The sequence below is a fragment of the Manis pentadactyla genome, chromosome 4 (assembly GCF_030020395.1).
Source record: "Manis pentadactyla isolate mManPen7 chromosome 4, mManPen7.hap1, whole genome shotgun sequence".
NCBI classification, from domain to species: Eukaryota; Metazoa; Chordata; class Mammalia; order Pholidota; family Manidae; genus Manis; species Manis pentadactyla.
Window position 1 is genome coordinate 131,537,146 of NC_080022.1, and position 13,998 is coordinate 131,551,143.

Below are 13,998 nucleotides of genomic sequence, written 5' to 3' on the forward strand. Positions count from 1 at the left end.
TCCGTGCGTGACACAGGCCTTCCCACTCCCTATTGCCTCCTTGTTCCACCTCCTTTACTCACTCATTCCACTTGCTGTCCCCTGTAGGCAGTTGTGGATGACCAATAACAAAAGCTGACAAGGATTTAACACTTCCTGTGTGCCAGGCTCTAAGTGTGCTGCGCAGGGTAACTCATTTCAGCCTCAAAATGATGAGGAGGTAGACACTTTTATTATGCCAGTTCATTCAAGAAATATTCAGTGAGGGCCTGAATTTGCCAGACACCATTCTGGCCACGGAGATGCAGCCTGGAACACAACAGGAAAATTCCCTGCCTATACGAAGCTTTCATTCTGACAGTACTCAGGCACAGATAGCACACAGAATAAATAAACAGTAAGGCAGGAGGTAGGGGCCAGGGAAAAAAAGAAGGCAGGATAAAGAGTCTGGGGCCTGCTGATGGTTTGGGGAGGGTGTGCTCTTGGTAATAGAGGGGTCAGAATAGGCCTTGCCCAGAAGGTGACATTTAAGGAAAGCCATGAAGGAAGTGGAAGATTAGGAGAAAACCATTCCAGGGAGAAAGAGCTTTAGAAATGTGCCTGGGGTCACACAGCTGGCAAATTGCAAAGCTGGGATTTGAACTCCAGGCTGGGTCCTGTGTTACAGGGCTCAATGACATCCCTGCCTGCAGGCCCTTAGAGTTAGAGCAAAGATGGGCAGCCAACACGGTTGCACTTAGAGAACTAGGGTTGGGGTGGGGTGGGAGTATGGATGAGGGGCAGTGGGGAAGGCCTTGGCCCAAGGCTTCTGCTCTGAAGGTTCTGACCTCTTGAAGGCTGAGATGGATTGACCACTTGCTGTTAGCTCTTTATCCTAATCTCAGGGGTTTCTGGGAGCTTGCCCCCGCCCCAAGCTCCTGGCCCCTCCCCCAAGTACTGAGGTGAACCAGCCACAAATCCTAATCCCCAGCATCTCAGCCCGCCGTCTCCAGCCGCACCGACCCCGGCAGGCAGCCAAGAGACAGCACTGCTCCCACCCGGTGGCGACTGCCCAGCCGGGCCCACGCTGCATCACCCATGGGGAACAGCAGAAGTGGGGTCCTGTCCAAGGAGATCCTGGAGGAACTGCAGCTGAGCACCAAGTTCACGGAGGAAGAACTGTGTGCCTGGTACCGGTCCTTCCTGAAGGAGTGCCCCAGTGGGCGCATCACCCGGCAGGAGTTCCAGAGCATCTATGCCAAGTTCTTCCCCGACGCCGACCCCCAGGCCTATGCCCAGCACGTGTTCCGCAGCTTCGATGCCAACAGCGACGGGTCCCTGGACTTCCAGGAGTACATCATCGCCCTACACATGACCACCGCGGGCAAGACCGACCAGAAGCTGGAGTGGGCCTTCTCCCTCTACGACGTGGATGGCAACGGGACCATTAGCAAGAGCGAAGTGCTGGAGATTGTCACGGTCAGTGTCAGCTTTCTCTGCATGCGCCTGAGATCACCCGGGATTAGGCCCCTGCTGCGGCGGCTGCATAGAGGGCTGCAGCTGGGGACAGGGCTGGAGGGAGGGGTGGGGAACCAGCCCTTGTGACTCAGTGGCTCTGAAAGCATGATGGGGGGGGCGATGCCTCCAAAATAGACATTAATAGAGGCCTGAGTGCTTTTTCTATTTCATTTTCCCCCTAAAGAAGAATCCAGGTATTTCTCATGAGTTACCTATTTGGTTTCCTTCCCACCTTCCTTTCTTTCTTTAAAATGTCCTTCCAAACCTTTAACAGCAAATATTCAGATCCTTCCGCAATGAACTTTAAATGCACATGTTTCAAATAAACAGTAGCAAAAGGCCAAAGTTGGGGGACATGAAATTTGACTCCCAGTCTTGTCTTCATAACATGGAACAGGTGACTTCACCCTGCCAGGCTCGGCTTCCTAGACTTAATCATGTGTTCTAGACTTACCCCTGGGTCCTCAGGCTCCCCTAAGGCCCATGTCTCCTGGCACCCAGGCTCTTCTCTGCCCAGTTGGGCCCAGCATCAGATCATTTGCTGTGAAGATTTTAGGTGTCTTGAAAACAGTTTTATTTACTATATAAGTAACTCATGACATTTAGAACTATGTGCAAAAGAAAATGAAAATTGCCCTTAATTCCATCCAGAGAAAAATGCCATCAACATATTGGTATATTCCTTTCCAGACTTTTATCTATATATTTAAGAATAATTTTAGAACTATAACATATTCATATGTGATTTTTATCATACTTTTTTCAGTACTATTTGATAATGCATGTTTTCCATATCAGGATATGTCCTTCAAAACCATATTTAATACCTGTTTAGAATTCCATTGTATGGAAATGCCATAAAGTTATTTAACCATTCCTATATTTTTGGAGAATTAGAATGTTTCTATCTTTTTGCTACTGTACCATTTGTATTTCCCTTCATGTAGTATCTTCTCACTTGATCTTTTTTTAATTCTCCTACCCATGCCACTTGCTTTATTTCTCTAATTCCATCCCTGTTAAGAGGATCAATGTTTTTCATATTTTATATAACTTTGAAGCATTTGAAACCTGCTTTCATCTGTACGATTTTCCCATCCTTAACAGGAGAAACTGTAAACAAAATAGCCAAGCATCCAGCTTGTGGTCAGTGGACTCTGCTTGGGCTTCCCGCTAAGGGTAGGGCTATGTGGAGACCTCACTGGCGTCTGGGCCCCACCTGCAGAGCAAGCTGCCCTGGACTGGCGGGGGGCCTGGGACGGGGACCACGTCCTCAAAACTACCTGAAGGATACCAAGCCCAGCAGAGGTCTTTGCAAGCCGGTGGTGCTTCTTGAGGCAAAGGAGGAAGGGCAGGAGAGGGAGAAAGGGAAAGAGGAAAGGAGGGAGGGGAGGAGAGGGGAGGGCGGACCCATGGCTGAGGCCGTGCAAGGTGGTGCCAAGTCTCTGCTGTTCACAAGGTCACTGGCCTGGGAGTCAGAGCAGGTTCTATCGCAGCTGCGCTGCCAGCTAGCTGTATGGCCTTGTAAAATCGTATAACCTCCTAGGGCCCAGGGTGGGGATTCCATGGTTCTTTCTCAGTTTTTTAACCAAGGCCCTGACAGTCTGTCCTTTGTGTGAGAAACAAGTGGCCAGGCAGCCAAGTCACTCCCAGGGTGTAGCTGTCAGGCCTTCACATGGTTCCCATGGCTCAGCACTCAGCACAGAGAAGGCATTCAGGAGCTACTTGCCCTTTGGTTGCTGGTGACCTCCGGGCTCTGAGCGTGGCCAGCCGAGGCTGCTGCCTCTAGCTGCTGGGTTTAACTTCCTTGCTCCTCTTGTTGTAGCACACGGGCTGAACAGGGACTTCTTGAAGCTGTTGACCTTCCCTCCAGGCATTGCTGTCCCTTCCTGACTGAGTTTCTGGTGTCTCCAAGGCACCCTCCCAGCCACTAACACACCTGCCTGCACCCCAAGCCTGCCCAACACCGAAGTGTCCACCCTGCCCAGCTAGCCCTGTGGTTACTGAGCTGATGGGGCCCTAGTAACCTGGAGCTGGAAGAGCATCAAGACCACCTTGTCCCTTTGCCTGATCACAGGTTTGGGGCGCTTGCTGCTCTGCCACACCTGGCAGATCCGCCTCCTTTATTGGTGAGAGGAGGATCCTTGAGCCTAAAGCTAACCCTCTCCCTTGGACCCCTCCCAGAGCGGAAGGGCAATGAGGGGCTTCCTGCGCCATGGGGAGGCCTTTGGAAGGTTCTTGTCGAAGGCCCATGCTCCCTTCCCAGCCCGGGGAATGCTCCCTATGGCACTCCAGGAGGTGAATGAAGTGGTGCGAGTATGGAAGTTCTAGAACTAAACTGTCTGGATTAGAATGTCCGCTCTTATGCATCCAGCTGGATGACTTTTAACAAGTTAGTTACCTCAGTTTCCTCATCATGAAGTGGAGCCAGTAAGACCCACCACATGAGGTTGCTGTGAAGGTCATGTGCAAAAATGCTTAGACAAGTGTCACGTGTTAACCGCTCAACAAATATTGCCACTATTCCCGTAAGCCAACCCAGCTGGGCAGCCAAGGTGCCATGTGGACCCAGAAGCAGCCCTGTTTGCTATCCCAAAACTCCGGGACAGTAGGGTTCTAGTAACAGATCCTGAACTGCAACCTCAGGGCTGCTGTGGGGTTATCCTCAGAAAGCTTTTTATTTTCTATTTTCATTTCTTTATAAAATAGAAGTAACACATCCACATCATTAGGAAAGGCCTTTTGTCCTCCCCCATGTTCCCTGTCCCTCCTGAGGATCTCAACAATACAGATGCTCTGGGCTCCAGTCCTAGGAACTTGGATGCAGTGGGGCAGGCCAGGGCCTGGGCATCTGCATGTTAACCTCTGCCATCAAGGCTGCCTGGTCAGCAATGTCCATTTCCCCAGGGTTGCTGGCCCCTATGGCTCCTTCTGATGAGTTCTTCCTCTGGCTTTGGTGCAGGCTATTTTCAAAATGATCAATCCTGAGGACATGAAGCACCTACCAGATGATGAAAACACCCCGGAGAAACGAACTGAGAAGATCTGGGGGTTCTTTGGCAAAAAGGATGATGGTGAATTCCCTCTTCATAGCCTTGATTCTAGTCACAGGCTATTTCCCAGAGACCCAACCAGACTCATCCTTCTGACTCCAGTGCCAGGCGGGACAGGGCACTCATCCCATCATGAACTGCAGGCTGTTTGGAGGGCCTTTGGGGGGAATGAGAATGGGCCGCAGGGCCCAGTTCTGCCACCGCATGAGAGCCCACACCGCTGATGGGAAAGAGTGCCATATCCCCATTGCTTATAAAACTCACCGGTGCCTCAGCTTCTCAGGGGTAGGGGAGAGAAGGGAAGCTCTAAACTGAGGGGTTTTGAAGAAACACATCTTTTGCTATAAGAGTTAGCCCACACTGAAAGAATAGCAAAAAGTAGAGATAATAGCTCACTCACAGTTTGTGTGCAAATGAGAGTTTAAGGGGATTGCAAACCATTTTCTTTTTCAGCAAAGTGCCCATTTTTTAGATACTTTGGTTTATTTTATTTGCTTTAAAAAATATATTCTGCAAAGTTAGGACAGGGCAAACTTTAGTTCAGTGTCTGCCTAAATTAGCATCAAGTCCAAGTAAGTGGGATCTCAGTTTGCATGGTTTTACTTCATGAAGTTTGTTTGGGCTCTAAGAGAAGCACTGCCAGATGGGGATTAGATTTAAATTAGATTGAAAGAGATCTATCGGCAGAAAGGCCCAGGAGGGGCCGTGGGGAGGGATCTAGAGAAGGCTGGGAAAGCGTCGGACTACAAAGCAGATCAGATCCCTGTGGGCAGAGACACAAGGAAGGTGAGGTGAGAAAAGTCTTAGACTGCAAAGCCATTCTAAGAACATTTGGTAAAGCCTGTGGGGCCTCTTCAAGGCCCCTCCTTCCAGGAGCTGGCCTGTCATGGTACCTTGCCCAGACCAGTGTTTGGTTGGGAGCAGCCGCTGGGGAGAGTGTTCTTCACTGACAGCGGTGATGGGGTCCAGAACTGAGCCGCTTGCTGCGTGCTGGTGTCTGAAGGATACAGTAGGGGAGTTGGGGTCAGGCAGGGGCTGTAAACTCATGCAAGTAGACAGTAACCCTGCTGAGGGCAGGGCCTGGCTGTTAGTGGAGAGTGGACATCTGGTCTGATGACTTCCAGTTAACCGTTGCCTCATGGGGATACGGAGTCCATTAGCACCTCATCATCTGATTTTTTAAAAAGAGAAGCCAGCAATTGAGATTTTAAAAATCTGAGGTGTCTCAGCTGATGAAACAGTGTGTGGCTCAAACACATCTGAGGGGCCAGGGTTGGCCCATTTGTGATCTCTGTGATCTCGGACCAGGGCCCAGGGGACAGGCCTGGGCAGGACATTAAATAAGGGCAGGTGGAGATGACCCTGGCCTTACTAATCTGCAGCCCAGGAAGAAAGCTGAGAAGCAACAGGGTCATTGGCACTGAGCCTGAACTGGTGTGAGGGAAGGAGGTGCCAAGGCACACTGAAGGCAGCACTCATGCTCAGGCGCTGACCCTGTGCTCAAGCGGCCCTGAAAGGGAGCGCCAACTGAAATGTTGCAGAGTAGGCGCCTCACCTGCCTCACCCTAGTCCTGGCCCTGACATCACCTCTCCTTCCAGCGCCTTCTCCTCCTCTTTGCATGGATCCTGGCTGCTTCTGATGCCTCCCTGTGGCACCCCACCTCTCTGGCTATTTAACCCCTTCATGACACCTGTCATGTGCTGGTTGCCCTTTCTACTCCCTGCCGACCTAAACACTGAGCCATGTGCATGGCACAGCAGGTGGCGGCGGCAGAGGGCTGATGTGCTGCTTCTTCCCGGGGATGTGTGTGTTTTCACATGGGCCCTTGGGAGACAAGGATTGACTATTGATGGTGGGAGTTTTAAGCTCTATGTGAGGCTGACAGGGCAGTGGGGACTTTAAAGCCCAAATTTCACCATTCTGACCTGCTCAGGGAACCAGCCTGGAGCCTAACCCAGGAGGGACTCAGAATGCCCCAAAGGCCCTGAACTTAAGCCAGTGGAAATCCAATTCAGATCAGCCACGCTTTGTTGAGCATCTGTTACATGCAGGCACTGTGCGCATAACCTTGAGCAGAAAGGCCAGTGGGCACTCATGCTCAGAAGCACGTGTCTCATTCTAGAGGTTTTTAACATGGGACTGTCTTCCCCATCAGACCAAGAGTTTCCTGGGGCCAGAACTTCATCTCACTCCCTTCTATGCCATGCCCTGCCCTCTGGCGCCTGCAAAGACCTGAGCCCATGCACTGTGGCTCTGGCACAAAGGAAAGACTCAGAACTGTGCATTTAACTGGATGGAACAGAATACAGAAGTTGGGGGCAAGGCTCTCTGTGGTCCCACGTGGGGAGGTAGATCAGGATGCAGATGTGCATGGGGAAGGATTGTTAGCGGAGAGCCATGGGGTTGCCCATGTACTGGGTGACAGGCAGGGAGACCTCTCCACAGCCAGGCCCTCCCTGCCTCCACATTGGGCCCCTCACTTTTCACTCCTTGCTCTCTGTGCGGATGCTGTTCCCTGCTTCTCAACTGAGATTCTGTTTGCTTCACTCGGTCCTGCACAAGTGCCCCCTGAACTTGAGACTTGAGACCTAGGGTAATATTAAAAATATTTACTAACCAGCGAGACAAAGGCATCAACCAATCTGAAGAGGCACACATCACCAGAATACATCCTGGCAGTGCTGGCCATTGAACCTCTTCTGCTGGTTCACAGGGAGGTCCAGAGGTCCTGGGGAGGAGTTGGGTATGGGGGTACCCTTGGGGGCATGGAGACTCAGTATTGTCATAATGGATACATTCGAACTGGGCATGCTGGCCAATGTCAGTCCTGCTGTTACTTGAGACAGTTAATATTATCTGACAGCTAATAATTGACTGTAGTATTTTTTTCCCATGCACAGATAAACTTACAGAGGGAGAGTTCATCGAGGGGACCCTGGCGAATAAGGAAATTCTGCGACTGATCCAATTCGAGCCTCAAAAAGTGAAGGAAAGGCTAAAGGAAAAGAAACCGTGAGACCAGCTGCTCAGCCCTCCTCCCTCCCCTCACCATGCACACAAACACAGTCATGCACATGCATGTGCTCACACACACCTGGGGCCAAGAGAGGGGCCTCTGAGCCCACAGCAGGCTCCCTGCCCAACAGCACTCCACCAGTTCCTTCTTCCCTGCCCTTAGACTCCCTCCCATATGCCTGCCTCCCCTGCCCCTGCCCACAGGCCCTGCCTCCATGGTAATCCCAGGATTAGGTGACAGGAGTCTGGAACAGCCTGTGTAAGCTCCTTTGTGGAGTGCTGGATAAGCAGGTTCCAATAAATGCAACAGGAGTTGGGCACCCAGCTGGCTGGTCATTCTTGAACTGGGAAAGGAAATGATTTCTTACGTCTCAGCCTCGAAGACAGGAATGTATTGCCATTGCGATAGTCCTGGTGCTGGTGGGTACTAGGCTGTGGTGGTGAAGGAGACAGACCCTGCTCTTGAGGAGCTCAAGGTGCAGAGGGGACTACAGACCTTGAAGAAACCATTACAAATGGTGAGGTTGCCGTGGAGACGTGCAAACATTATGAGAAGATATAACAGGAGGGGCTGACTGGCCCAGAAGATCAGGGAGGGTCCTCCTGATGGAGAGACAGGGGACAGCTCTGGAGATACCTGACTGGCTGTAGGGGGAGGAGGAAGGGGCAAAGATGGCAGTCAGGTTTATGGCATAGGTGCTGGGTGAAAAGTGATGCTGTTTACTGAGATGGAGAACCCAGGGGGAGTTGCTGGTTTCAGGCAATAATGACAACTTCAGTTATGATAAGGTGAGAGGTGAAGACAGATGTCCCTGAGACCCCTCACTGCAGAGACAAGGAAAGGGAGGCCGAGAGACAGCAAGCAGTCTTTCCAGGGTCAGCCAGCTCATGAGCTGAGGCCAGGCCACGGTTGCCCACTGGCCTACACTGCCTTATCAGAGCTCCAGGGCCTGGGACTCCACCAGTCAGTTCTCAAGATCATTCATTGTTTTCATTGTTTTGAAGTCCCACTTAGTCTCCAGTCTTAAGTCCCAGAATCAGATCATAAAAATATGCAGAGGTCCTGGACACCTGACTGGCTGTGTGCAACCTTCCGAGGCAAGGAAGTCTCCATTTGTTGGTTTTGGGGTGATCCTCCCTTCCCAGCTCCAATCACAGCGATGGCACAATCATCACCGCCAGAAAGCACTGCTCTTTGTGGAGGGAAAACTTGAAAGCAATCATACCCTTAGGTGTGGAGCACTTCCTGTGAGCCAGTCATCCTGCTAGGTGCCTGGTACTATTTGATTGAGGGAGGTGTTATTATCCCCATGGTATGGATGGGGACACTGAGGCCATGAAGTGAGAGTAGGATTTGGTACTTAAACCAGAGTCCCTTTGATTACACCAGGCTGCTTCCATAGTTTGACCAGGACATGACAAGACAGAGAACTGTGGGACTGCACAGCATGGGAGCTGGAAGGGGGTGGGGAGCTACACAGCATCTGGTCTAGAGGTTCTGGGAGGAGGAGTTACTATTAGAATCACCTGTCCAAGACTCCCCTCCAGTATCAGATGTAGTGGGTCACCCAAGATCCAGCTTGGGGGAGAAGAAGGACCTTGGGTCCAGCTCGGGGTGGATAGAACCACAGGGCTCAGTGCCTCACTCTGGTGCTCTGTCTACCACCTCACACACCACCCTCTGTGAGTGAACCTGGTTGGTTGGGGCTCTTCACTTCTCTCTGGGATCAAGGCATCCATGTCACTTGAATCTAAAAGAGTAGAGATATAAAGCTGCCACTGGGTCTTCTGCTGGCCACTTGGGTTGTGGTCCTGTATAGCTATAGGGCAGTCTCTGGGGAGGATGCTGAGAGCACCTGGAAGCAGTATAAAGTCCAACTTGACTGAAGTGAAGGGAAGGAGGTAGAGATGGTAATGAAGTATGTCATCAAGACACTTGCAGACACAAGGGACAGAGGATCCAGCACAAACGGTTGTGATACACATAGGAACTTACTGACTCATATAATTGAAATTCTAGGAGTAGTACTAGCTTTGGGTCTGGCTTAATCCAGAGGCTCCAGCCATGTCTCAGGGCTCTTCCTCCATCTCCTAGCTCTGCTCTCTGCTGTGGCGGCTTTGTTCTCCGGCAGGCTATTCCCCCTATGCTAGCGAGATGGGCATAAGCAGATGCAGGCTTGCTTTTTCATGGTTCAAATGTCAGCAAAAAAGAAAAAATGCCTTTCTGCCAAGAGTCTCACACAAAGTCTCAAGACTGTCTCTCATTGGCTCTGTTTGGTCATATAGCCATCCCTGACCCGATATCTGGAGCCTGGAGGGTGTCATGTTTGGATTGGTCAAGCAGGTTTTCATTCTCATCCTTGGGGCTAAGGGTGGAGTCAGGACAACGCAAACTTCATGGACTGAGAGTGGGAGATATGTAGTTTCCAAGAGAGAATTTGGGTGCTATTAGTGTAAGAGAGGTGAATTGTAAAAATAGATGTCCACTGAAGAGACTTTGGGTAAGTCAGTTTATGTGTCTGAATTTCTGCTTCTTCATGTACTTGTAAACTCAAGAGCAGAAATGGGTCTCATCAAGAACAATAATCCAAATGGTTTCACAGGACCCCATCCTCCTGAGTGCCCCTTGGGTGTTTCTTAGCATCCCTAAGAAGTGTCCCCAACAGATTCACCGAAATGACCTCTAGTGCCAAGTGCCTTTGCTGCCAGGCTTCACATTCCCATCACAGTCAAGGCTACAGTGCTCCTGACATACCCAAGCTGTGTGCTGGCCTGCTGGTAAGCCTTCTGGGTTAGAGTTTGTTAGAGGAGATCTGTGAGGAGTAGCATGTATCATGGAAACAGTTCTTACCATTGTCTCTCAGAAACAGCTCTTTTAGATTCTGTCTGCAGCTCCTTTGTTTACCAGGGTCAGACACTGTTCATGGAACCAGATGGGGACAGACACCATGCTGCTCTCTCCACCTCTATTTTTGTCCCTTGGAGTTTACAAAAATTTAGCAGATGAACTCAGATAGGTCTGGGTCTCAGTTGAGGACCTCGAAGGGGATGCCCACCTCTCAAAAAGAAATAAAACAAGACAAAACAAAACTGGACAAACTATATCTAAATTGATCTTCACTTAGAGTTTTGAGAATCAGTTAAGGCTTTTCTTATGGAAGAATGTCTAAGCTCTACATGCTACACAAACGGAAGACCTGGTCATTTGGACTTCAGCAAGGTATTGTCTATTTCCAGGGGAAGGTTCGCCTTGAAGCCTTGTCCACTGTTCTCAACCTTGGTCATATATTAAAGCCAGTCAGGTGGATCTGACACCAAAAGCACAGGCAACAAAAGAAAAAAATAAATAAATTGGACTTCATCAAAATTGAAATTTTGTACATTAAGAGACACTATCAAGAGAGTGAAAAGACAATCCACAGAATGCAAGAAAATATTTGTGAATTACATGTCTGATAAGGGATTAATATCAGCATATATAAAGAACTCCTACAACTCAACAACAGCAAAAACCAAACAACCTAATTTAAATACAGGCAAAGGGCTTAAATAGATACCTCTCCAGAGAAGATATACAAATGGTCAATAATTACATGGAAGGATGCTCAACATGTTTGGTCATTAAGGAAATGCAAATTAAAACTGCAGCAGCTACCACTTCACACCCATTAAGAGGGCAATTGTCATAAAGATGGAAAATAACTCTTGGCTCAGATGTGGATAAATTGCAATTCTTGTGCATTGCTGGAATATAAAATGGTGCAGCTGCTGTGAAAAAAGTTTGGCAGTTCCTCAAAATGTTAAACAGAATTACCAGATGATCTAGTAGTTCCACTCCTAGGTATCTACCCAAAAGAATTTAAAACAGGGACTCACAGATCTTTGAACACCCATGTTTGTAATAGCATTTTTCACAACAGCTAAAATGTGGAAGCAACCCAAGTGTCCCTCAACAGATGAATGCATTTTTAAAAAGTAGCATATATATTTACTGGAATATTAACCTGCCATAAAAAGGAATGCAATTTTAGTACATGGATGAACATTCAGGATATTATGTTAAATGAAGTAAGCCAGTCACAAAAAGACAAAATACTGTGTGATTCCACCTATATAAGGTCCCTAGAGTGGTCAAATTCAGAGATAGAAAGTAAAACGGTGGTTGCCAGGGCCTGTGGGAGAACAGAGTTTCATTTGGGGAAGATGAAAATGTTCTGGAGATGACTGGTGATGATGGGTACACAACAATGTAAATGCAACAGCACTGAACTGTACACATAAAAATGGTTAAGATGGTAAATTTTATCTTATGTATATTTTACTGCACACACACACACACACACACACACACACACACAACTCTCAGGAACTTCTATGAATACTGATGTGCAGGCCCACTGGGACCAACCCAATTAGAATCTTTAGGTCAGACCCAGCCATCAGGGTTCTAGATCGTTTCCTAGGGGATTGCAATGCCAGGATTTAGACCCGGTAGGCTGGACCTTCAAGCCAACAAGCAAAGCAAATGATCTAGGAGGTGGTCTAGAAGACAAAAACACTTGCCATCCACTCTTTTGACCTTTGACCTCTGCTTCTGTCCCTTTTGCCCCCTTTTCTTGGTCCCTGAAACAATGAACCACCCAGGTCCCAGGGCTTACAGCACAGCCCTTTTTTCCACTTTTGGCCAGGAACAGTGCACCAGATTCTCAGGGGGTGTGAGACACCTTCAGCTCCAAGGAGAAACAAATGTAAAATAATTAACAAAATACAAATCACATTAAATAAATGTGTTACTTTAATCATTAGCAGGACAAAAGCAAGGAGTAAGTGTGTGCCACCTTATCTGTGGAGTGAGGGTTGGGGTCACATATTTACAAATGCTTTGCAAAAACAAAGTTCCTTCTATTCATGGCCAGGTCCTGGATTACTGACCCTGACAGCATCTGATGCTCCCAAGACATTTCTGTGTCATCTCATTTGATGAATGTGTACCAAACACCTGCTCAGAACCAGCTGTGCTCAGAAGAACTGGGAAAACGCCATGTCCCCAGCTTCCTAGGAGCTAATAGGCTGATGAGAGAAAGACAGGGGCATTTGCAGAAAGGAAAACTTGGAAGGACGTATTTTAATGATTGAACTCCGTATAATCTGGACAATAAAAAAGAAACCTTTGCTGTGTTACACACTCGCCAAATGCCTTTGCTTCAGTCTCCCTGTTGTAAAGCAGAGCTGGGACTGGAGTGAGGGCAAGATGGGCCCTTGCCTCACGTGCAAAATTTAAGAGGGGCTGGTGGTGGCAAAAAATTCAGTCATCAAGATAAAGAACACTTTGGTGCAATCATTGAAAAATAAAATTAACGTTAAAAAGTCATAATGAGCAAAATATCAAAACTTTAAATACAGGATCAGAAGCTGCATTTGCATGAAGCTGGCCTCACTTGCCTCATCGTAGTCCCTCCCCTGTTGCAAAGTATCCTTGACAATGGAGATGCCAGGTAACATACAATCTGTGCAATTAGAGTGGAATTTCAGATAACGTATATCCCATATACATACACAATAAGATTATCTGAAATTCAAATTCATTTGAGCATTATATATTTTCAGGTGCTAAATCTGGCAACCCTACTTGATCAGTATCATATCATCCCCCTGCCCTTAATGATAGGGTGGTATTTAGTCCTGTGGCAACATATCCCACCTACATTACACATGCATTTTACACACTAGACAGGTGACATTCCTGGGCATTAATACCCTGTTTCCACACAATGTCCTTCCTTTGACTGTCCTTCAGCCTCTTGCCTTATAGTTTCACTAAGTCTGACCCCAATGGCCTGGGCCTTCCTCAGCCTCCAGAAACACCCTCCACTCAGGGTCTGGAGCATGAAAAACCTCGAAATAGACTTCATGTGAGAGTGGGCATGGTGCACGAGGAGAGAAATGACTCTGCAGCCCCAACCTCCAACCAGCTTGGCCTCCTCTCCTCTTCCCCCTCTCAGGGGTCCCCAAGGAGCAGAACCAGAGCAGTGGCCTGGGCCTAGATCTCACTCTCCTCGAGGATCTCCTCCATGGTGTGGGCCAGGGTGAAGTCTCCCTCGCTGCTCTCAGACAGACTGCTGCCCCGGGGCCAGTCTGCATGACACCCGTGCAGCCGGGCGCCCAGCTCCTCCAGGCCCTGTCCCGTTAGGTGCAGGAGCTGCCCACTGCCAGGTGGGGGCCGCAGCCTCCGCAGTGCCCTGGCCCTGTCTCCCTTGGAGAGCTTCTTGGGACATTTCCCCAGGAACTGGAAGTTCTTCTCCAGGACCCAGGCTGTGCATCCTGAGTGGTGGGCTAGCAAGAAGCGGACCCAGTGCTTCTGCAGCTCAGCCTTCACCTGCCAGGTGAGAAGAGGCAGGGTTACTGCCTTGGAGTTGATTTAGACTACTTAGAGTCTCCTTAGACACAACAATT

General features: G+C 49.0%; 2 protein-coding genes across 2 annotated transcripts in view; one reads left to right on the forward strand and one right to left on the reverse strand.

Moving 5' to 3' along the window:
- The first annotated feature begins 945 nt into the window (after positions 1-945).
- On the forward strand, positions 946-7,863 carry RCVRN (recoverin). Its single transcript, XM_036927742.2, has 3 exons — positions 946-1,437; positions 4,439-4,550; positions 7,431-7,863. Exons 1-3 carry the CDS (start codon positions 1,057-1,059, stop codon positions 7,544-7,546), a joined length of 609 nt encoding a protein of 202 aa, XP_036783637.1. The 5' UTR covers positions 946-1,056; the 3' UTR covers positions 7,547-7,863.
- Positions 7,864-11,941: 4,078 nt separating this feature from the next.
- GLP2R (glucagon like peptide 2 receptor) overlaps positions 11,942-13,998 on the reverse strand; it is a 52,556-nt gene continuing 50,499 nt past the window's right edge. The window contains exon 13 of the mRNA XM_036927749.2: positions 11,942-13,921. Within this exon, the coding sequence (XP_036783644.2) occupies positions 13,586-13,921 (336 nt within the window). The 3' untranslated portion in view covers positions 11,942-13,585. The remainder of the gene's footprint in view (positions 13,922-13,998) is intronic.

Coding starts and splice junctions, on each gene's coding strand:
- RCVRN (XM_036927742.2), top strand. CDS start 1,057: ATGGGGAACAGCAGAAGTGGGGTCCTGTCCAAGGAGATCCTGGAGGAA. Junction 1,438..4,438: donor AAGTGCTGGAGATTGTCACG/GTCAGTGTCAGC, acceptor GCTTTGGTGCAG/GCTATTTTCAAAATGATCAA. Junction 4,551..7,430: donor CTTTGGCAAAAAGGATGATG/GTGAATTCCCTC, acceptor TCCCATGCACAG/ATAAACTTACAGAGGGAGAG.